The sequence below is a fragment of the Condylura cristata genome, unplaced genomic scaffold (assembly GCF_000260355.1).
Source record: "Condylura cristata isolate star-nosed mole 26May11 unplaced genomic scaffold, ConCri1.0 scaffold00023, whole genome shotgun sequence".
Lineage (NCBI taxonomy): Eukaryota > Metazoa > Chordata > Mammalia > Eulipotyphla > Talpidae > Condylura > Condylura cristata.
Window position 1 is genome coordinate 34,889,783 of NW_004567124.1, and position 25,115 is coordinate 34,914,897.

A 25,115-nucleotide genomic window follows, 5' to 3' on the forward strand; every position below is an offset into this window, starting at 1 on the left:
GTACCCCAGTTCTGTATGTACAAATAAATAAATCTTTTAAAAAAATTTAAAAAATTAAAAAAAGAGATCTAGTGCCTATTCTTATCAAATTCTTCAAAAAATTTGAGAGGGGAGAAACACATTTTACTAGGCAAATAATACCTTGATTCCAAAACCAAATAAGCACAGCTCCAAAAGAGAAAACTATAGACTAGTATCTTTGATAAACATAGATGCAAAAGTCCTCTACAAATCTTGGGAAATATATTTTTCTAATAACATATTAAGCAAATCATCCATTGTGACTGAGTAGTATTCATCCAGACAGATAAGGTTGGCTCACCATATGCAAATCAATGTCAGTCATCACATCATTAAAAAGTACATGATCGGGGTCCTCCCTAGTGGCACAGCAGGTTAAAGCACAGCACTAGGAAGCTAAAGCCACTTCAGCATGAGTTCGATCCCTGCCCGCCCCAAAAGTAACCCACATGGCACAGCAGACCTCTCTTGACCTGCCTGCTGCTTCCCTCAGCAGTGTACTTCGTCAGTCGGCCTGTTCTGCTCCCCACTCTGTCTCTGGTGAATACTCTCACTGCCCCTGCACTTAAATAGTCACTAAAAAGGCATTTGACAAGATTCAGTACTCATTGATGATAAAATTCTCAATAAAATGGGAATAAATAAATTTATCTCAACATAATAAAAGCATATGTGACAAAAACACCAACCAACATCATACTCAATAGTGAGAAACTGAAAGCATTTCCCCTAAAATTAGCAACAAGACAAGGGTGTCAGTTTTCATGACTGCTATTCAACATGTCATGGGGAATCCTAGCCAAAGCAGGTAGGCAAGAAAAAGAAGACATAAAAATAATCCAAATTGGAAAATAAGTGAAACTATTCACTGTCTACAGATAACATGATAATATATGTAGAAATCCAGACAACTACCAAAAAAAAAAAAAAACCTTCTAGAAATAAATAATAAGTGAATAAAGTGACAGGATACAAAATCAATACATAATAAAAACTGTAGTTCTAGGTGCAAACTGTGTTAGGAGGAAGAAATTAAGGAAACGATCACATCATAAAGGATGGAATATCTGAGAATAAACTTTAAAGGAGGTGAAGAACCTATATATTGAAAATTTTAAGATATGTCAAAGGATATTAAAGAAGACATACACACAATAAAAGAAAGATCCCATGTTCATGTATTGGAAGATTAAGCATTTTCAATATGACCATGTTGCCTAAAGCAACACAAATATTCAATGCTACACCTAACAAAATACCAATGATGCTTTTAAGGAAATAGAAAAAAACAATCATAAAATTTTAACCAAGTAATCATGAGAGAAAAGAAGAAAATTGGAGGTGTCAGGCTCCCCGACTTAAAACCTACAAAGTTCATCATAAACTTAAAGACTAAAACAGAATCCAGAAAAAAATACAAATATGCACAGTTACTCTTTGACAGAAGAACCATGATTATACAATAGATAAAAGGACAGCCTTGTAAACAAATGTATTGGGAACCTTGAACAGCCACATGTAAAAAATGAAACTAGACCATCACTTAACTGCATCCACAAAAATTAATTTCAAATGGATTCAAGACTCATATATAAGTCTTTTTTTTAATACCAGACTTCAAACCACCAAGTACATAAAAAAGAAACCATTGGAGATACACTCCTATACATCAACCACAGCTATGTATTTGGGGATGCCACTGCAATGGCAAAGGAATACATAAATGGGCTACAACAAACTAAAATGTTTTGTACTGTGAAAGAAAACACCACAAAAACTAGAATGTGGGCCCTCCCTGGTGGCACAGTTGGTTAAAGCGCAACACTAAGAAGCTAAAGCCGCTTCAGCATGAGTTCAATCCACAGCCCCGGAGGTGATCCACATGGCACTGTAGACCTCTCCTGACCCACCCACTGCTCCCCTCAGCAGTGTACTTTGTTGATCTGCCTATTCTGCTTCCCACTCTGACTCTGGTGAATCCTCTCATCGCCCCTGCACCTCTGGCCTGTCCTCCAGTTCTGTATACATAAAAAAAAGGCAACCTATAGCCCTATATAGATATTTGGATTATTTGTACAACACACACACTCACAAAAACAATCAAAAATGCGCAAAGGAGAAATCTCACAGAAGAAATTCAAATAGCCTACAGTGATATCAAAATACATTCAGCATCACTCATTATAAGGAAAATGCAAATCAAACCACAATAAGCTATCACCTCACCATGTGTGATTGACCTATGTCCAAAAAAAAAATGGAAACCGCAAATGTTGGTGAGGCTGCAAAGATAAAGGAACCACATCCACTATTAGTGGGACTTAGATTGGTGCAGCCTCCATGGAAAACAATATGCCGATGCCTCAAAAAAAATAATGGAAATACTGTATGACCCAAGAATACCACTTACAGGTATTAGTCAAAGGATGTGAAAAGATGAATGCTTTGCTATGATTATAGAAGCATTATCCACAATAGCCAAGTCTTGGGACCAGCCTAAATAGCTATCAACTGAAGACTGGATAAAGAGATTGTAGAATACCACTCAGCTATCAAAAATGATGGTATTTGTACACACTCTATGAAATATATACCAGATACCAGAGGGGGGTAAAGGGGAGGAAGGAGGTTTAGTGGAGGGTAGATGATAAGATTTGTGGCATTAGAGAGTTGATGGAAGGTGCGTGAGGCATGTGGACAAATAGAGATGGAAGTTGTACCTCTCCTCCAAATATATAGTTATGTGATTGGCAAGTCAATAAAATTTGAGAGGAAAATTTTTAATTAAAGTAATTTCCTCAACGTCATCCCAAACCTACAGTTCAATCTCCGGAAGTTCACCTGTAGGCCAGCCCAGAGGTTCCTCTACACAAAATGATAGAGTAGTTAAAAGTTACAACTTTTAAGTCAGATAAATCTGAGTTTAAATTTGTGCTTAAGCAACTTATTTATCAGTGTTACCTTGGCCCAACTACTTGCCTTTGTAAAGTCCAGTGTCTTTATCTGTTAAATGAAGAAACTAGTTTTTCCTCTCAAAGCAATTGTGAAAAATCACAAGTTAATTTATACTGAAGTGCTCACATCATCATTTGGCACAAACTAAATGTTCAATAAATGGCAGCAATTTATTCCTCTACTTGCTTCTTGTGAGTACCTGGAAAGCTTTTTTTTTTTTCTTAAAGAATCCAAGTCTGTGATTTTCTTTTTTATCTTCTGAGAACATGTTGATAGCTCCTCTCTGTACTCTAGCAGTGTAGGTATGCTCTACTTAGTGGATCTTTCTAGCACTGCACTATCATACTACAATGGTATGATAGCAACATGGTGCCCCTGTATAACAACTGATCATTCTGTGACAGACCATAATTTATCAATGGTTATATCCTTAGCATATAATGTAACATTATATATATAATGGGCATTAAATAAACAGTTTTTGGATTTTAGCAAGCAGCTGAATTAAATATTGTGATATCTACATGAATTTATAGAAAAGCCTGAATAAGGCAAAGTTTTTGCCCTCAAGGAGTTTATATTCCAGTGGGAAGGACGATGGGCTAAATAACTCTTAAAAAGATATTGTAGTGAAGGTTCAGATGGGATCCGGAGATGTAACGATGAAACTGATAAATGAAAGGAGTCATTGCTAACAGTTGTTCTAGGAGCAGTAAGAAAAAGGGTCCCTTGTGTCCACTTTATTCTTTGTGGTGAGTACAGTACATGGAGAGAAAATTGGAAAACTAAACGATGGAGACATTTGGAACTAAGTGTAGAGACATAACTGATGTACTTAAGGAGATTAGACTTTATTTTGTGTTTTGTGGAAACCATTGAGGATTTTTAAGTAGGGATGACCTAAGATTTTACTCATTTTGAAACAAAATTATGCTGGAAGACTCTAGAGGACTGTAAGAGATCGGGAGATAGGTCATTACACCACTGCACTGGTCCAGGTCGGTAATCATGAGACCCTGGCAGAGGGCAGGTGTAAGAGAGGAGTGCAGACCACCTCTGGTGCATGACTATGTGGCATGAGGGCGTGGATGCCAGAATTTCAAAACAGAACAACCCTGGGAGGATGGTGGTGCCACTAACTGAAATATGAATCAGGAAAGCCAGAAGAGGAGCTTTCTATGGAGCATGACCACCAAGCAGCCAAGTCAAGGGAGACTCTGTAACCAGATAAAAATATGGCATTCATTCTCAAGAAAAATGTCAAGACTAGAGATACGGACTTGCCCAGCCCTCTCAGGAACTTGAGTTAGCTCAAACTGAGGGAATGTATGCAACTGTAGTGGTGGAATCTGTGCACTGAGGAAAGGCCCACACATCTAAGTGACCCAGTGAAGAAGCACTTAGAAAAGAAGTAGCAAAAAGCAGGATTCCACCAATCAGAGGCTTCAAGGTCACAGGAAGCTTGAGCAGGATGAGAAGACAAGACTTCAAATTTGGTAAACATGAAAGAAATTGCAATTTTAGTCATAAATAGAGTGGATACTCTACAGTGAGTGAGAGGGAGTATGGAACGGGGAGGCTCTGAACACAGCCTGCTTTTTATGTGCCGTGGTAAAAGAAATTGATGCTCAGGAAGTATGTAACCTTCAAGTCCTATTTCTGTCTCATTTGTGTCTCCTTTTAAACCCTCATCACTACTTGTGAGCTATCACCCAGCAACCGGCCGTTCGTCTCTGTGGGCTGCGTAATGACTGGTCTTAACTTCCCTGCACTCTAAATAAAACTTAAAGTTAAGCATGAGCTTAACTTCCCTGCTCTAAATAAAATCTACCTTGCTTTTTCTCCCCTTTCGAAGAATTTGGTTGCCAATGACCAAACATCATTTTCAAAGTGTAGTCCAGTCAACAGTAGGGGTGGGCCTGCACCACCCCGCCACACAGGAGAAAGTCACGTTCTCCACTGCAAGCTATCTTCTGATGCCTTGGGGCATTTCCTCTTACAACCTACTTGAGATGGTCGGCTGGCCCTGCAGTGTGTCAGTGTGGTCCCTAAATGGACAAATGATAACCTTTTGTCTAGAAGCAGGATGGGCAGCTTGTAAAAATAGGACTTATTTTCAGTAGGACATTGTTTCTTTGTGGGTTTTGGGTTTTTGTTTTTTGTTTTTTTTTTTTTAAGATTTATTTATTTATTCACAGAGAACTGGGCTACAGGCCAGAGGTGCAGGGGCAGTGAGAGTATTTACCAGAGACAGAGACAGCGACAGAGCGGGGCACAGGACAGGCAGATTGATGAAGTACACTGCTGAGGGGAGCAGCGGGGGTGATCAGTGAGGTCTGCTGAGCCCTGCGTGTCACTTCCAGGGCAGGGGATGGAACTCACACTGACTGGTCTACAGCCAGCTTTCAGTGCTGCGCTTTAACCCACTGCACCACCACAGAAGGCCAGGGACATTGTTTTTTTTTTAATCACTTGCCCTTGAGCATTTATAACAAATGCTCGATGTGAGGTCACAGATGAAATTACTTTAAGATAGATGAAAATCTCATATAGGCAAAAAATATAAAAATTTCTGACATTTCTCAACCACTCCAAATTTAGGGTGATAGGTAGCATCTCTCTCTCTCTCTTTCTCTCCTCTCCCCTACCCCTCACTCCTAACCCCCACCCCCGTAGTCCAAGTCTTTCTGCTCTCAAGGACAGCAGAGTGGAGGTGGTCTCTTCCTGTTCCAGCAGTGGGTTGCTTCCTTTCCTCCAGCTATGCCAAGAATCTTTATAAAAGCTTTTAATAAAGTAGAGGTGAACTGTGGAGACCAGCATCTTTTATTGCATTTTGACTCTAGATTCTCCCTGTTTATCTCTTTCACCGAATGCTGATAAAGCAAGACATTAAATGAAAAAGCATTATTAACAGGAATTACTGTGATGGGTAGGAATTCACAGCTAATTCAGAGTGTAGACATAGACTATCAATTACTGGCTTAGTGACAAGGAAGAACTATCACAGGAACAACTTCTTTCACAATTCAACACAAAATGCCCAACATTGAAACGTCACAGAAAGCAGTTGCTATGCTGCCAGCTGTATATACTCTTAGCCCTCGTAAGTCACTGTCCACTTCATTTTAGGAGTGAATAGATGCTGCAGTGCCTAAGAATCTCACTGGGAATTGGCTTGGAAGGAGAGCTGTGGGATACTCATTTCAACCTGGAATCAAAATGAAATGTCTAGGAAAAGGGTGCCATTGTTTAATTAATGAGTGAGGGAGACATAGTTGGGACTTAGAAATTAATTGATTTTTTTATTCTCAACTGAGCTGCTTATTGAGCTGCTCTGTACCTCAGTTTCTCTAGTGTGAGCATCCTATGTTTCATTTTGTCAGCCTAAATTACAGAGCGCAAAACCAGTGTTGTTCTTTTGATCCAAATACCGAGTGAGTACATGAAATGATTTGGTAAATAAAGTTGCAAATAAAATAGTAGAATCTCATACAGTTGCCTTCTTGAGTTTCTCTTCTAGTCTCTAAAATGAGTTAGGGTCTGTGTGAACATTTTTGCAGCAATTCAAGTTGTAAGTGACCTGGCCTACCTGGTAAGTCTCATAGAAGATTCCACTCTGCAACACAGAGTTGTCAGTGCTTGGGACCCAGACACATTTATATGTTAAATACTTAACCCATGTTGAATATATCTGTAATAGCATTGAGTGTATGTGGGGCTTAGCTCTGTAGCAGCAAGAAAAGCAATATTCCTCCCAGGCAGATCAAGTAATCAAGGTCAGTCAGTGGTGAGCCTGTATCATTAGGGTGAGTTTAGCCAATACTGGGGTGTAGTGTAGAATTTGCAGTGTTTCATTCTGTACCCTTTACCATTTGCAGTTGTGGTTTTGTGTAATGTGAAAAAGTAGCACAGATGGTACAGTGTGTGTGCTCTCCAGTGCTTCCCACTTTTGTTCCTCTACCACTCATTCTCTGCACTATCCATCTCACTTAACGTACACTGAGGCCCTGTAAACTACATCGTGGGAGATGGAAATAAGACTCCCCGCTGAGAAAGTGGAAGTAGGTTGAAGGCATACGAGACCATCTGGGCCCATAATGGAAAAATAAAAGTTGATGTAGAGTATTTTTTGAAGAGTCCTGTATTTTGTAATTATTGCTTTCTTTGGGGGAAAGGAGAGAAAATTGAATGGAAAGATGAAGCACAATGGTGTTTTATGCAGTACATAACCACTGAGCCTCCAGGACAGTCTGGACTTAGCAGACAGCTTTCATTGTTCAGATTTTCCTCATTTGCATAGTCATTTGCTTATTACTCACATTTGTAAGCCCTTGCCCCTCCCTATCACCTTGCCAATTTCAATCTGTTTCGTAAACACTGTTCGTGTGTTCTAGCTGCTCAGAGTACGTAAATCCTATGGCTACCCCCAGTCAGATGTAGCCTTTCTCAGGACACAGATACTTGGCCCTAAATGTAGAAATACGTGCTCTGATGACAGCCCCCAAATATTAATAACTGAAATAATAAAGATGTACAAGATATAGAAGAAACACAGGAAGGAGGTTTAGGGTGTTTAGTACTTTCGCTCTTTATTAGAGCTTGAGAGAATAAATGGAAATCCTTCAGTCAGATGGGGGTGAGAAGGCACCCCAATCATAGAATACCTAGAGGGTAGGAGTGGAAAGCTCAGGCAGTTCAGTGTGGCAAAACTTAGATGAGAATTGAGAACTAAGACTTCTGGACTCCATGGTGGCCTAGGGGTTAAGCTCTGCACTGTTGTCACCTGCAGATCCCTTCAGCAGTATATTTTAGATCCATCTGTTCTGTTCTATCTCTGTGAATCCTCTACTCTATCTTCCACTCTGTCTCTGGTGAATCCTCTCACCCCCCGTACCACTGGCTTATACCAAGTTCTTCTATGCATAAATAGACAAAATTAGTCTTAAAAAAGAAACAAATAAAAAGACTGGAATGGAGGCCAGCCAGGAATTGATCCTCTGAAGATGATAGGGGACCACTATAAAGTTTAATTGAGCAAGTGATTCTGTAACTTTCTGAAAGGTGGCTTTGCTGGCCATGTGGAAGGTATATTTGAGGGGAATCAACATGAGAAGAGGGGAAAACCATTAGATATCTTTCATGTGGCCCTTCTTTGTGGCGCAGCAGGTTGGAGCACTGCACTGCAAAGCTAAGCCAAGCCGAGGCCACTTTAGGCCGAGGTCTATCCCTGCCCCATAGTGACCCACATGGTGCAGCAGACCTCTCCTGACCCACCCACTGCTCCCCTCAGCAGTACACTGTATTGATTGGCCTGTTCTGCTCCCCACTCTGTTTCTGGTGAATCTTCTCACTGCCTCTGCACCTCTGGCCTGTACCCCAGTTCTATATGCATAAGTAAATTAAAACCTTTTTTAAAAAAAATCTTTCATGTTAGTACAGGCAAGTGATAATAGTAGCCATAGAGATGAATGAAAGAAGATAGCTTGAAAGTTACTTGGGAGCAAAATCAATAGAAGTTGGTAATAAGATAGATGTCAGGTGTGAAGATGGAGGAGAAATCAAGAATGAACTTGATTTCTTATCCAGATGTTAAAATGGATAATGGAGTCATTCACCAAAAGAGGGGATGCTGAAAGTACAAGGACTTGGTGGGAAGATAAGTTCAGAGCAGATTAAATTTATGACATCTGTGGGATTGAACATATATGTAAGGAGAAATCAAGTAGGCTGTGAGTATTGATGAGCCTAAAGTTCAGAGACAACTTTGGGCTACCAGTGTAGAAGTGGCAGTCAGCAATACACCAGCACGGTTGAAGCCAGGAGCTTGTTGATGTCAATGGGGAAAGTGGACAAGAGAGCAGAACCCCATCCTCTATCCAAACCCTACAAGGGTCATTTGGTGGGAAGGGTCAAGTAAAGAATGGATAATCCATCCATCCAACAACTGATTCGTCTCATGGACGTGCCACCCTGTTTTACCACAAGTGCATCTCTCCCCACCCCACCCCTGCCTCCCTCCACCTCCTGCTGTGTAGCCTAAAACAATTTCTCTTCCACTGCCGATATTGAAAAGCGTGGCAAGGCATACCTCCTCTTAACAGGTCCCAGGCTCATAGCCATTCTGAAAGGGTCAGTAGAGTTAGACACACAATACTCTCTTCTCTGTCTCATCTATGTTTAATGGGGTATAATAGTAAAAGCCTCTCCCCCCTCCACATCCTCCATTTTAAAGGTTAGCTGTCTAGGTTGAGATCATTATTATAAACACACTTGCTTTGTAAAGGCATGCTTGCCTCAAAGGTATGCAGAGCAGTTGCCATGAGCAACACAGAAAATGAGCCCCTGTACTGAAATGAATGTTTGGAATTTGACTTTTCAGGTTGTGTGTGAGGAATCGTTGTCAGACTGTTTCACCACTAAGATCAGGCATGAGTACGTGTGTGACTATGTGTATGTCTTGTCCTGGGTCGGTCTCAGAGGTTCTCACAAGAGGGTAATTTGGCTCTGGTTCCAGAAACATGTTTTTCCCTATTTACCAACATTATTTAGCAGTGGTTAAGAGATCCCCAACCCACTATATTTGGGGTTCTGGCTATATTGCTTCAGAACGTGGTCTCCTACAAATGGGAAATGCCGAAGAGCCAGCAGTGGTTTCAGTGCTCAATTGATAGGAATCAATATTTCTCCCCCTCCTTTGTCCTCACTCATCTCTATTAACTGAGACAAGCACTCGATTTCCCTTCCAGCCTCCTTTTTATGTGGTGTGTTTCTCCACACACGGTGGGTGTGTGACTAACAGCTGACTGATGGTCCCTATCGATGTTCTTCTGGCTTCCTCTCAAGCAGCAGCCCAGGTTGGCGAGCCGTGAGAATGGGCAAGAGGGCAAAGGCTCTGTGCCCAGGGAGGGCATTCCTGCCTGCTGTGCTCTTCGCATGAAGCATCCCTTTGCATGAATTTGGCATTGCCACCTTTGTAGGGCCTAAAATGTGTCCAGGAAAAACCAAGGGCACATTTTATAGGAGCCGACCTTCCCATCCTGGTTTTGTTCTTGCTGTGTGGTTTACGTAAGTGGCTCCAGGGTGTTGGTATCACAGCTCCCTCTAGTGTCGCTGCCACTCAGGCTCTCCTGGGTTTTTCTTCCCATTCAGAAAATGTCACTGCAACAGTGCAGAATCTGCAAACCTGGCAGCATTTCAAGTGGATTTTCCCATACATAATCAAAACAAATATGAGATGATTTCCCTTCTATTAGAAAGGGGAATCTTACACAAACATGTTGGACACTCCAGCTTCAGCTTTGTGCCTGCTTCAAAATTTGAAGGGGTGTAGGAGTCCTTGGAAATTTTCCTTTCTGAGGAATGGACTCTTTTTTGAGATCCCTCAAATTCAAGCCAGCAACCCCTTTTAAAGAAGAAATGTGAATTCCTTTCAGGAGAGATAAGATGGGAGGCCAAGAAGAGGTTACTTTAATCCCTAATAGAGAAAATAATTGGGTAAGGAAAGAAGGAAAAGCAGCCGGAACAGGACCTTGCCATTGCCTGGAAAGAGGGACTTGTTCTCTCAAATAATTTTTGGACTATAGAAATTTATCATCTGAAGTCAGATCGTTTGAAGTTTTTTAAAAAACCAAAGGAGTCAAGTTATTAATATTTGAAAAATGGTTACTCTATAGTATGTGGAATAATACAGTACTCCTACCTACATGTATATCATCACAGCCTCCATAATAAAGATTTATGAGCTACTTGTCATGTGAGAAATCCTATTATGGAAATCTCTATGGCTTCGTGTTTTGGTTGTAAATGTTTTCATAGATATGAACCAATTAAAAGCCCTTACTGTTTTCTCCCCTCTTTCACATTCCAGTCTTCTTCCTTTCTCCTTTTCCCTCACAACAAGGGTGACCCATTTTTCTTCAGCTTGTCTACATATTATAAAATGAAGTGATAAGGAGTGTCACCCACTCGGGCTGGCTATCTGGCAGGCCATTTTCCTTTGGAGCATCCAAAATGGCTGAACAATTTATCATTTCTTCTTCGTAAATCACTCCAAACGTTTATCTCAAGTTGATCTGTGAAGCTGAACATAAATTCTTGTTGTAGTTGTCTGTGTTCTTATCTACTCACAGAGCTCTGGGGACCCTTATAAAGCTGTGTGTGTGGAGACAACTAAAATATCGCAATTAGAATAGTGGTCACAATTGTCTTCTCTGCTTCTGACGTCAAACCCCAAAGTGGCAAGCTCTTTTTTTTTTTTTTTTCCACTGCAGTTGGTAGACTGAAAACTGCAGATTGGTCAAATAATTCTGTCTCTCTCTCTCTTTAGCCTTAGGTTGGCCTATCTTGGATCAGACATACTGCTGACTTGTTTGGCAGGGCTGACCCTCGCCTAGAGGTTGACTTCTGTTTTGTCGCAGCCTCTGTGACCAGCTGCGAGAAAGAAAGACAGGAGGCAGAGGCTGAGCAAACAGAGTTTATTGCTCCCGGGCAGCAGCTGAGATGGAGCCCCTAGGGTGGGGTCCGCAGCTGCTGCCAGTGCTGTTGGGGAAAAGATTCTAGGTTCACATTCCAAAGGGGTGACTCATCGCTGTGCCCCCCACTAGTCCCACTGGTAGTTGTGTTACCGCAGCACCTAGTCACCACCAACAACTTCAGTGGCCCCTCTTTAGCTGCCCCATGCCAAACCTATGGTCACTGCTATGACAAGTGCTCTTAAGACTCCAAAGAAAAATACATTTTTCTGACTTCTCTTTGCTGGAAAAAATTGAAGGAATCCACAATAGTGCATCACTTGGAACATTGCAGATTGTGGTTTTGGTTGGTCATTATCAGTATTACATTGTACATCTTTGCAGTTTACAATATACTATGTATACTTGCTCTCAGTACATCCTCACAGCTGCTCTATCAAGTAAATTTCACTCTTCTTTACATAGTCTCTTTTGAGGGACAGAGAAATTAAGTGAAATGCCCGAGACTATACAGCTTGTGGCAGAGCGAAATCTCAGGCCTCCGTGGTCCTTGGTGAATGTCCAATATTCCTTAACAGCTGGAATTCAACTACACACACTCTCATTCACCTGCACACAGTGGTATTTGATTGACTTTCGAAGACTGAGGAGTTGGAACCTTTGAACTTCTAGTCCAAACAGGCAGTATGATAGTGAGCAAACTATTAAAACTGAAAATGGTGCCATGCCCTGATCCAGCTCCTACACAACTAAATGATGACTGGTAGATGGTTTTAAAGTACCTGGTGACACATAAGTATGAAATATTGCCAAAAAGTACAGGACAGAAAGAATTTGTGTTATGGGAATATAGGATTATTTATATAAGTGTTAACTTTGAGAGATGATATTTATCATTTATTATCATCTTTCCAAAGATGATATTTTCTGAAAGATGTGTATTTGAACTTAAACTCAGTGAAAGGATAGCTCTGTTTCAAGACTAGAAGTTTCCTTAAGGAAGAAATACTTAGTTTGCCCTCAAACTGATGATATGGGTGGTAGAAGAATTGAAAAAAAAAATTTCTATGTAGGTAGATATATAAGTAGAGGATTGAATGAGTTGGAGAGAGCAAAGTAGACTGGTTTCTATGCCATTATCACTAGTATCAGTCATAACAATACAACAGGAACACACTAAACCTGACACACCTTTGCCTTGATCTTTCTCTCTCTCTTTTAATACCTATTTGAGTGAAAATCAGAATATGCTGCTCCTCAGCACTGGAGGCCTTCTGGCACCCTTCTAAGAAAATGCACATTTTCCTTTTTAAATAAAAATGACTAAAAATGCTTCTGAACTTCTCTCCTGTATTACTGCAACAAGCAAGCAGTAAGGACACCATAGAGGGGGCTGCAGCTGAGAGCCCTGCACAGCTGCAGAGCAGGGCAGCACCCACCTCTGGTCTCGGGAGAGCAGACACTGGCCTGCAGTCGGCAGGTGGTGGAGCAGCGCTCGTCTGGTCCCAGTTGCCGCCGGCTATGAGATGTCAGCTTTTCCACGTTGTATCTCGAGAGAGAGATCCATTGAGGAGGGATTTTATTTATTTGTTTTCTTTTCTACCAAAGATTAAAATAATGTACTTCTGATATACACCCCCCCCCAAAAGAAAAAACTAATTTCTTGCCCTATAACCACTTAATAAAGTCTCCCAGAAAGGCCTGTTGCCTGTCTCAAGTGAGGCAGAAAGAGAGAACATGAAATTCCACTGGAAGCTTGGTTTAGCCCTGACTAGGTCAGGTCAGTTCCGTGACCCTGGCAGTGAGTGCCCGTGTGTGACTGTCAGAATAATGATACTCACTGAAAAGTTAGGGAACCCCACAGATTACCCAGCCAATCATATGTCACAGTTCTGGGCTAATAAGATATTCTGACCTACATTGTTCTATAATTCTGGGCTATAAGTCATCACAGAAAGCAGGTAAAAAATTACTTTTGTTGTGCTGTTTTCTAGATGAGGTCCAGGGTATAGTGGAAAGAGCAAACTTTATTGATAGACAGCTCGGTTTGCAAACTGATAGTCCTGGGCTTTCTCTTTGTTGGTGATTCTTAAATCCTCAGCCTCATTTGAAAGGTTACTGTAAGGATTAACGATAATGCACATTAGATGCTAAGCATGTGGACAGCCATGAGAAATGGTCGCTGCCATTGTCACTGTCATTCACAGAGGGCAATGAAACCTTCTCTCCAGATATCACTCCATCACTCTTCCCAACCAGCCGCCTTCCACTTAATCCTCCTTTGTACATCATGAGCCTGCTTATGAAAATGTGCGTCTTCAACTGTTATTTGCTTTCCTTTTTCAGATCTGTAAGAGCAAAGCTAAAGAATCTCAGCAGTATTATCACAGCTTGGCTGTCCGGCAGAGTCTAGCTGTCCATTTTAACATCCAGCAGGACTGTGGTCATTTCCTTGCTGAAGTACCTAACCGCCTGCTCCCCTGGGAGGATCCTGATGCTCTTGAAGAGGAAGAGGATGAAATGGAAGCAGCTGAAAAAGAGAGGAAAGGAGAAACGGAAGAGAAAAGCCCGGAGCCCTGCTCTGAAACAGAGCTGTCCCAGAAAGCCAGCCAGGGTGTCCTTAGCAGGAAGCAGAGAAGCCACGTCGTGGTCATCACCAGAGAGGTGCCCTGTCTCACCGTGGCCGATTTTGTGCGAGACTCGCTGGCTCAACATGGGAAAAGCCCAGATTTGTACGAGAGACAGGTGTGTCTATTGCTCCTCCAGCTGTGCTCTGGCCTCGAGCACCTCAAACCCTACCATGTCACTCACTGTGACCTGCGCCTGGAGAACCTGCTGCTGGTCCACTACCAGCCAGGCAGCACTGCCCAGGGCCTTCGGCCTGCTGAGCCCAGTCCTGCCTCATCTTGCCCCACAAGGCTCATAGTAAGCAACTTCTCTCAGGCCAGGCAGAAGAGCCATCTGGTGGACCCCGAGATCCTCCGGGACCAGTCCCGCCTCGCCCCAGAGATCATAACAGCCACCCAGTACAAGAAGTGCGATGAGTTCCAGACTGGCATCCTCATCTACGAGATGCTGCACCTGCCCAACCCCTTCGACGAGAACCCAGAGCTGAAGGAGAAGGAGTACACACGGGCAGACCTGCCCCGCATCCCCTCCCGCTCCCCCTACTCCCGGGGCCTGCAGCAGCTGGCCAGCTGCCTCCTGAATCCCAACCCTTCTGAGCGGATCCTCATTTCAGATGCTAGAGGCATCCTCCAGTGCCTGCTCTGGGGCCCCCGGGAAGATCTCTTCCAGACATTCACCACCTCCCCCAGCCCAGCCCAGAGGAACACCCTGCTCCAGAACTGGCTGGACATCAAGCGAACCCTGTTAATGATCAAATTTGCTGAGAAGTCCCTGGACAGGGAGGTGGGGGTTGGCCTGGAGGACTGGCTTTGTGCTCAGTATTTGGCCTTTGCCACTCCAGACTCCCTCAGCTGCATTGTGAAAATCCTACAACACCGTTAACGTGCCCCAGTGCTGCTCTCATTTCATTGATCATCATCAAGCCACCCACACACCTCCCCTCCCGACGTGCAGAATTCAAGGAGAGGAGAGAGACTGCCACTGACCATGAACAATTCCATCTCCTCAGAAAGGTTAGCCACAGCTCCAGCTTGAGTGAGACACTCAGTCTGTCTGAACGTTGCAGAAATTCAACCGCACCAATGTGCAGTTACCTTCCATTGGAACCCCCCCCAACCCCAAGTATACCACAGATGCAAGTAAACAATGAAAATGCACATCTTTGAAAGGACTGCTCCTTTAACGTGACTCGCTGAGCTGTGTCCAGTTCCTCCGCATCCAAATATCTCCCATCATTTTAACACCAAGTATTTATTCCGACTAGCAATAGACAGATTTAACCAACCCTTACTGTTGTATCCTGTAAGTTCTCACAACAGACCTTCCTCCTCTCAAGTATCATAACTGACTCTTCCAGGCAGGACTGCCCCACTTAGCATAGCCCCTTCTTGGTTCTGGGGACGAGATCTTTTTGTGCCAGCAGACAGTACAAAGTTACGGCGAGAGCCCAGCTTCTGGGGCACAGACCAGTCTTCACGTTCCCATTTCTGTCATCGATAAGCGTGTGTACTGCATGGAGGATGGCCCTAACAGCGTCCCTCTGCTGTCACTGCCTGGTACTCTCTCACCTCTACTCTGTCCCCACTCGCCAGTGAAGTTTGGGTTTAGCAGCCACTGTGGTGATGACAGAGGTGACCCACACAGTAATGTCACCAGCACTCAACAGGGTGGAGTGCCATTCATACAGTGGCTGAGAGGAGACAAGGGGGTGGTTTTGCTGCATGTGAAGTTCTCCAGGGGCCATTAGAGTATAAATTCCTACTTCGATTACTGTCAGAGCTGTCAGCCTCATCAGCCAGGGCTGGTGACACCCAGATCACAGGTCCCCACCTGGGAGTTACTGGCCAGCTCCCTGCCTCAGTGGTCGGTGTTAACTAGTCTACCAAGTGCTGTGGCAGCAGGCCTGGATGACACAGCTGTCATCTGAGCACGAAGAACCCTGACAAAGGCCAGGTTCTGCTGGCTGGTGGGTGGCCAGGGGGGGTCCAGGGTGGCTGTTGAGACTTCACACTCCTCCCAGCTGTCCACCTTCCCCACAGAGGCTGCTCCCAGGAGCTCCCCAGTAGCTCTGGAGGTCAGCTCCCAGGAAATAAAATGGCTGAGGGGGCTGCTGAGAGCCACTCACCATGCGTGGGGCCCGTGGATATATGTGCAATTTTTTGTATGTATTTTTTTTTAGCTGTATATTACAGTGTTTATGTTGCAACTTCACCTGAAGCAAGATCTACAGAAACCTGCCCCTTCTTCCCTTGGCACATATCTGCGCTAAGAGATGAGTGTTCCTTCCACCAGAGTGTGTGTATACGTGTGTGTGTGTGCACGCTTGCTTTATTCAAAAACTGTGAGTATCTGTTTACTTCAACCTTGAAATCCCAAGAGTCACTCAGATGGCACGAGTGCACGCTCGTGTGTGCACGCACATGTATGTGCTGCAAGAAGAGGCCGGGCCTTGGGGAGCCGCCTGTGGCAAGGCTGATGGGTATGTTCTCTTTGCCTCATCAGTGAGGGAGCCCTGAGCCCCTCGTCACCACCATAGAGTCTCTTAAAGTCAAAACTGATTGTGCAGTATTACCTAGCACATTAGTGGCCTTTTGGAAATTTCTAAACCTTTAGAAAATTTTAGAAATTTGACAGCTTTTCACGTGATTCGCATATATTGAAGAGGATTACGAAAGGAGAAGAATGTATTTTATCGTGCTTTTATTCCTTGTTTTAAGAGAATGGGACATGTGAGGCTCCAATGGAGGATTCCCCTTGTCCTCCTGGCCAGCAGTCCAGGGAAGAGAGCTGGTTGGCCACAGTCTGGGCTCCTCGAGCTAGAGAGCAGGGCTCTGCGCCCAGGGACAGCCACAGGGTGGGCCTGGTGCTGCTGGCCAGCAGGCCACCCTGTCACTGTCCCTCGGCATGGCCACACCTCGCCTAGCACGCTGGTGATCAGGCTCACTGAGCACTGGCCCTGTGCACATAAGCCCGGCCTGCTTATACACTGAATGGCAGCACACAGGCCCCAGAACATGCCAGCCAGCGCCCCCGCCCCCATGGCCTGCACATTGAGACACTTTCTCAATGTCACTCTCGTGGTGCCTTGCCCATGTACATTTGAATGTTGGCTATTTAGTGAGATGTCCTATTTAATGAAGAATACCCCCTGGCCCCTCTATTTGCTCTCTCAGTGTCCTTTCTATTTCTTCCTGTTTTGACTTGGGTTCAGTCTTCACTTTAGCTCTCTAGTGTTACACACACAGACACCCTCCACTACCATAGTCCCACTGTCCTGGAGCCAGGCACCTCTTCACAACAGATGGCTTTAGACTGTCCTTATATTAAGATGTGTGAAGGGCACAGGTGACTACCAAATAGAGAAGTTGTCTCAGGTTCCCAGAAACAGGGGCTAGATTAGTTTTTCTCTGAGTGAGCCAAGGAATGTGAGGTAGGGAGGGAAGCAGGTGTAACAAGTTGAAGCAGAATAAATTGCCTAGGCAAGAAGTACACATCAGATGGGCCTCAGAATATTTTCCCAAAATAATGAAATTATGTCAGTCTGATACCACAAATATTTTAAATTTCCATTTCAATTTTTGTAAGGCCTTTGAGTCATTTATCAACTGGAAAGAAATCCTACCTTCAGACACAGATAGACATACATATTTATCTCTCTCCTCCCTCTCTCTCTCTATACATATATATATATATGAGTTTTGATTGTGACTAGTGTAGCACTTTAAGTTTCCTCAAGTAACATCAAGTTATTGTCTTCAATATTGACTGAATTTTTTTTTCCTATTCTACAGACTTCAATAGAACTCTATGGAATATAGATTCTTCCATTTAATATTGAGAGTTTGGACAGTTAAGTCACTATTGGGACTTCTCCTTAAGCCACATGAGAACAATCTCTCTAACACGTGTGAGTGCTAGGGAAACAGGGTAGTGGCTGGCGCAGCCAAGACCCAGACTGAATGTATGGCAGAGTGCCTTGTTAGGGTGATGGCCTCGTGTCTGAGGGAGAGAAGCAGATGTTTCACACGGCGGACTGGGAGAAGTCTCCCATGCTAGCCTGGGACAACCCCTTGGGTGCATTTAACACAGCTATGATGCCTGGAAGTGAGTTCATGATGAATAAAACAGGATGGGAACAAGAGCAGTTATAACCTGTGGAATCAACAGCAAAAGAAACACGGATTGGCCCACCAAACCCTAGACCAAATTAGAACTAGAGGGCCAGCAGCATGGCCATGGGGTTCAAGTTTGGCCCTCGGAAAATGAACTGGGTGAGGCACAGAGAGGGGCGCATGTACCCACACTACCTAACCTACTGATACTGAGGGGCTTAAAACACACTGGGATTTGAAGCGTTTCTGTAACCTTACATTGTCAGATTAAGTGTAGGCCAATTTTGCTTCTGAATTCAGAATAAGTTCGTGAACAGGGAAAATTCTAAGCCTTGAGAGCTAAACCTCCAGAAGTACTAGTGTTCTTTCTGGTGGCAAAACTAGAATTGTATTTTAATGTTTCTAGCCGTGTAAAATGTTCACGTATAATCTTTGCGGCCTGCTAAATTGGGGCAGAGAAATATTGTACTCTTCCCAAATCTGAATTAAGAATACTCTGGTGCTGAGATGTAACCTGACTTGGTTTTGCTGGTAACCTCCAACTAGATTTTTTTCCCCTAGATTTCACCACCAGAGATCAAAAACACACAAGCTAGTGCCAGTAACTGGGATAGACTTGGGATACTGCACTATATAGCCCAAGTGGTTCTAAATGTATAAAGCATGAAGATACTTGGAGAGAGGAAAAGAACTTGACTGGCTGGGCCAGCTCTAATAATGTTTTATTCCCCTCACTAGTTGATAAGGATTGAAAATTCTGGTCCAGTTTAATGGGTGAGCAGGAGGGCTGCCAGTGAAGCCGGGTTATTAGTTTTACCTCATTGGAGCTGAGATTCTCAAAGGCCCAGAGGCTGTGCCGAGATAAATCCACAAAGTCCAGCTGTCTATGCTCACGGCGGCACCAAACAAGGGGGTTCCGCGGACCAAAAACAATGCCATGGGGACGCAGAGGAGCTGCCGTGCAAGGTCCTAGATAGAGATGATACCAAAGAAATCAAGCCTTTGATCCTGACGCTTCTACAGTGATGAGGTTGACTTACGGCAGATGCCACGGGAGGCGAACTCACATACATTCCATGTCACGCTGATCAAATAATCCATCCTCCAAAAGCACCTTTTTTAAAAACAGTCCATTTCCTGCATTAGAGGGGGGGAAAGACGAGAAAAGCCTGGGCGCGTTGTAAAGTTCCTCGGCATGTAAGGAGAAGGAGCCCTTCCCTCTCCCTTGACTGTGGCTGTTGCTGAACCGTAAGCTTGGAGACAACGTGTCCAGGTGATACTGAAAGCTGAGGGTTTTTTCAGTTAAGAGACATGGTAGTTTCAATGAGTTTGTTTAAGAACTCTTGGGAAATTTCTTAACCAATTGTAATACTTTTTATAAACCTTCCTACCAAGGTGTTTACCACTCATCGTCACCATCGTAAGTGCCCAGAATGTACAAGGTGCTATCCCGCTGTTAACACCCTCTCTCTGCAGCTGTATGAAGTCAGAGTAAGTTTTTGCATCAGCCACTGCTTTCCCCTCCCAGGTGGTGCAGGGACTGCATTCCAGACTTCATTAGATGTCTCCCACTCCAGAGAGCTTCATGTTTCTTCCAGCATCTCCCCTTCACCCATCCCACTCACCCCCATGTTTTTTTAAATCAAGAAAGTTTCAGGGAATCAAAAGAGGTCGGGAATTTTTTTAACCTAGCAGAAGTACAGAGTCATATATTTTACTACAAATATTACTGTATTACAGAAGATCCACTTTGCCGGACTAGTGTGTGGAAGTACTGTGTGTTTGTGCACTCTTGATGACTTGAATGTTGAATCAGCCTATGGCTTCAGGGTAGCATTTTTGAAAGCTAAGCCACACTACTTCAGGAAACTTGTTCCAAATTCCCCTTGGTGATCCTTCCCTTGCCAGTTTTACGGTGTCACATGTGAACACGCTAGTTGGGGTTTCTGCTGATGATGTTGCAGGGCATTTGGCTGAGATCAAGGGGCAAACCCTGCCCTCCTCAGCGACCTGAATCATGGCCGTCCTCATTCCAAGTTGTCAGCCCCATGGTTCTGACCACGCCCTCTATTGGAAAATCTTGTTCCTCATGCCCCTTTCCTGGAACTTCATTTCTCCACTTAGCGTTGTATGAAAGGTCCCCTCTGTCACCAGAAGGCACCACCCTTTGGTTTGCTGTGGTACTTTGCTGTTTTCTCTGTGGCATCATGTTACTGTGTAAATAAATTCATTTTAATATACACTAAGAAACAAGCGCTTGTCTTTTCAGTGACTCTCCCACACTGACCACGCTAGATCTGGGACAGACACGCTTGTGTCTTGTTCCACAGGATAAATTCTGTCTTGGGCCCTGGACGAAAAGTCCGCTTCATCTCTTCCTAACCTGAGAAGGAGGCCCCAAAGAAAGCGGGGGCTTGGGCGGTGCTGGAGCACAGGAGGCAGAGGTTTGCTGGATGCGACTGCCCCCTGGTGGCCAATCGGCGCACAGCCTCCCGCCTGTTCGCCAGATGAAAGTACAAATGTGTAGACTGTTTAACCTGAATTTTAGAGGCTACATCCCGACAGTGGACACTCTTCAGCCCAGTTTCTTCACCTCTCCACTAGCAAGCACTCTGGAGTTTGTAGGCATGTTGTTTAAGGTATTATCCATAAATGGGTCGCCAGCATTTTGTTTTTGCAAGGAGGCAGAACCCAGATTACTATGAACCTCATGTTCTGTGTCACATGGGCCCAGGAGGAAGGATCAGTCACAGAGCCAGGGGTCCCTGAACACAGGCTCAGCCTGCTGCTGGTGAGGAGCAGGACCCCCCCCCCCTTCCGATTATGAGCCCCACATACTGGCTTCTGGGAATGAACCAAAGAAAGGAGTGGGCAATCGGGGCTGCAAGTTCACAAGGTCACTGGTGAAGGGCACTGGGTTGGACTGTCAAGTGTTCTAATGACGTGATGGCCCACCTGGGCCCAGGTGTGGGACCCAGGCAGAAAGCCCAAAGAACCCCAAGTTCCTGTCCTTTGGTGTAAATGGAGAGAATATCACCCTATTTTCTCTCCACCCCACCCAGAGGGGAGCCCTCCTGGAATGCCCACAGGTGCCTAGCCATACCACCCTCCTAGGTCCTGGTGGCCCAGTAGCCATGAACCACTGGCGGGGCCCTTGGCTTCCGTGCCTGCCTGCAGTCTGACTTTCCAACCCAGCCACAGAGTGTTTTGATTTCTACTTTGAATTAACTGGTAGCAGAGCTCTCCGTGCCTGGGGCTGTGACCGTGCTTGCTCTGCTCCAGGGGTTCCGCCCTGCTCCCCAAGGCCCAGCAAATCGTCTTCCATTTAAGTGAGCCTGTGTTCTGTTGGAAGGAACTTCATTAGCGCCTTAGGGGCCAAGAAATGCAGTTGGCAAATAGGGATTGCAGATTGTGTAAGAGCAGCTCCGGGTGATCCCAGTTGAAACTTAAAAATTGGATTTCACACAGGGTGGTTGGTGGGGGTGTCTAGGAGGAGTCAGTTGCGCAGATCCAACTCTCAAATTGGCAAACCTCTGAGTGGAAACAGCTGGCTCGGGCATGGCTCCTAACTCCCTGAGATCCCTGATATGCACATGCTCAGAAAGATCCATGGAACCAACCAGAAGGCAGAGATTTCCTGGTCATCTATCTTGAGCAAGGTGGAGGGCTACTGGACTGCTAAAGAATTTGCAATGTATGAGGGGACCCCAGGGATAGGGCATAGGAGGGCACAGTGAGCTCTCAGCTCACCACAGGTCTGTCCACAGCTGTCACACCAACCTGCACTTGAGCTGGAATGCTACAAGAACTGTGGGACAGGCCAGAGGTGTGTGGGGGGCAGTGAGAGGATTCACCAGAGACAGAGTGGGGGAGAAGAACAGACAGACTGATGAAGTTCACTGCTGAGGGGAACAGCAGGCAGGTCAAGAGAGGTCTGCTGTGCCATGTGGGTCACCTCCAGGGCAGGGATCAAACTTGTGCTACAGTGGCTGCGAGAGAGTCACAGTGCTGTGCTTTGACCTGTTGCACCACCAGGGAGGGCCCAGACACAACATTTAAAAGGCCACTTCTCTTGCTATGTGTATATAACCCATATACACATAGATGTGAATTTCTTCTTTATATTTCTATTTCCCTGGCCATCAGCCATAGGCCTGCAGGAATAGCCAAACAATGAAAGCTGAGGTAGCACAAAACTGCTAAAAACCATCAGCGTAGACGGAAAGGCAGATGAGTCTTTGGGTTGGACAGAAAAACCCCTATTGAGTCTTGGCTATGTTAGTGAAATTGAAATTTTAAAAATCTTAATTTTTTTTCTTTTGACCTTTACAAAATGGCCCTCAGAGTTCCTTGGAAGAATAAAAGGGTGAAAGAAAACCAGCAATTGTTGAAATTGAGGGGTTATTTAAACATGAAAAGCAATGATCAATAACGACATTCAATACAGCAGTGTGATACAAGTTCAAGAAAAAACAAGTCAATGTAACAGAATAGGGAACCTGAAAACAAAACTTACTATCTATAAAACAGAATGTGTAAGATGGCACTGAATGGAAAGGAAAGTCTTATCCAATAAGAGGTGCTGGTACCAATGGTGAAGATAATTAATCTGCATACTGGAAGCCAAAATGAATTTGGACAGATGAAAGAGCCACAGGCTGCAAAAGAAAGGAAAAAGAAAAGAAGCCCTAAACACCGGGAGAATGTTAAGTCGATGTGTGTTTTATCTCTTGATGATAAAGGACTTTCTAAGTTAAAAGGCATCTGAGAAGAAGCTCAATAGGTTTGTCAACATAAAGGTGGTAAACCTTCATTGGCTGAAAACTTTAGAAGCAAAATTAAAAAGTAAGTAAACATCCAGGAAAATAACTTCAAAAAATAAAATGAACAGAGGGTTAAAATCCTTAGTTATAGAGAATTTATACAAATCGGTGAGAACACCAAATGTCAATAGGTAGATGAAACAGATATCTCAGAGTAATCCAAATTTGACCTTTCTAGAAATAAGAGAAATGAAAAACTAAGATGGGCTATCTAAACAGCATTTTCGTCGCTCTTTGAGATTATGAAAGATGTATATTCATAGTCAAAAATCTGGAAACTGAAATTGACCCGCTGATACCATCCAGAAGGTTCCACAGTCCTGCCATCCTTCACTGTGTTAGTTGAGATCACATTGTTGGCATCCCATTTCCTGCCCACAAGGTCAACAAGGGTCTTTTGGGAGCTTACGCTCAGAGCTGATGAAGGTGTATGGTTCAGACAAGGCAGGTGCAGTTTTGAACTGGATCAGAAGGGACTTAGTTCAGCCTGTCCTTTTTCTGAGGCCACAGCTGAACTTGGTGTCAGCAAGGTGTGACCCCGGTAGATGGGAAGTGCATGAGGACGTGTCCAAGTTCAGAGCACCCGGGGTCCAGTGATTCAGGCCCCCCTCCTACAAATTCCCCAATTATTATTATTATTCCAAGTTTGCCAGAGCCCTCTCTGCCGGAGTCTGGAGTCAGGCTCCCCACTCCCTGAAGCTTTGTTTCTTACAGGTCACTGTGGGATTAAAGAACAGGATCCAGCAACATGGCAACTATACATGCTCAGATACTGTTCACTCAAAAGGACAAACTCCAAGTGGGTATTGGCTTTCTGGTTTTATGACTCAGGACCCACAAGAAGTTTTTGCCAAACTAAGCCACTGTGGATTCAAATCTCTGCCTCCCAAGAGTCAGAAAACTGCTCGCAGCTCTAACCTGACAGTTTCTCCAGCTTTCTGAATATCCCCTGGCTATATTTCAGAAAGCCCAGCTCACAGTCCTTTCTCTGAACACCTCCCACATGCCCAAGGCGACCAACTCTTTGGAGGCAGAGATGGGCCCGGCCCTGACACAAGCCTCCTCTCAGCTGCCTGCCCCTTCTCCATCCTTTAGAAGGGTGGGGGTTCAGCAGGAAGTGCGGGTGAGAATGAAGGCATCTGCGCATCTATGGGCAGCTTCCCTGATCAGGGTCAGCTGGCTCATTGCTGGTCACAGTCATGGTGTCCAGACGCTCCCTCTGTGCCTGGGGCCCAGCCGTCCCTGCCCACCCCGGCCTCACCCACAGCAGAGCGTGCAGCCCACATCATGGCTGTCGTTTCAGCTTCCCTGGGACACTTAAGTCTGGCATAATAAACGCTCCAGTTGAATGTACTTTATTTTGGGGAAAGTCATTAAACTACTTTTGTGGAAACATTTTAATTGAATTAGATTGTTTTCTGATTGTAATAAATGTTAATTAATTGAGTGGGCTGGATGTCCTTAGATCTAGCTGGCTTCTCTCAGTTTAATTAGGAAAGGATGCAGACTGACTTCTTTTTGCATAAGTCTGTGGTTTAAATTTATCTTTTGTGCTAATAAAGTGATCAGGCGATAACAGGGAGCAGATGATTTCTTATATCTGAAATTTAATAGCCTGTTCCGCTCACAGCACCAGTGGCAGTCCCTGCTTGGCATCATCCGGGCACGACCCAATTCTCTTGTCTTGGCTTAATGAGGTTTCTCCTTTTCCCCTGGGAAAAGAAAGAAGTTTCCAAGTCTGCAAACACTCCTTTGTTTCCCAAGACCACTAGTTACCTGGTTCCAGGGGGTGAGGATGCTGGTTCCCGCAGGTGTGGCTGCCCAGACAAGTGGTGGCCCCCGAGGCAGCCCAGGCCCCCAACCCCTGTGTCAGCTGCAGCAGACAGACAGGCAGGCAGGCAGCGCCCAGGCTGTTACAGAAACTCAGAATAGCCCAGCGTCTCTGGTGACTTCCTCTCTGTGTAGACGTGGAAACTAACCCACGGAGGGAAGGGGTAGGCGTGAAGTCACTCAGCATGCTCTGGTACTGGACCACCAAAGCCCAAGGAGTCAGCATGGTCCAATCAAAACAGACAAGAGGGTCCTCCCTGGTGACGCAACGGGTT

At 44.5% G+C, this 25,115-nt stretch overlaps 1 protein-coding gene across 3 annotated transcripts in view; it reads left to right on the forward strand.

The window, feature by feature from the left end:
* The window catches only part of PEAK1 (pseudopodium-enriched atypical kinase 1), a 217,995-nt gene extending 197,388 nt beyond the window's left edge, over window positions 1-20,607 (forward strand). For all 3 annotated transcript variants that reach the window (XM_012728616.1, XM_012728617.1, XM_004688002.2), the window contains one exon: window positions 13,794-20,607. In XM_012728616.1, coding sequence (XP_012584070.1) covers window positions 13,794-14,957 — 1,164 coding nt within the window. In that variant the 3' untranslated portion in view covers window positions 14,958-20,607. The remainder of the gene's footprint in view (window positions 1-13,793) is intronic.
* Window positions 20,608-25,115: the final 4,508 nt, after the last annotated feature.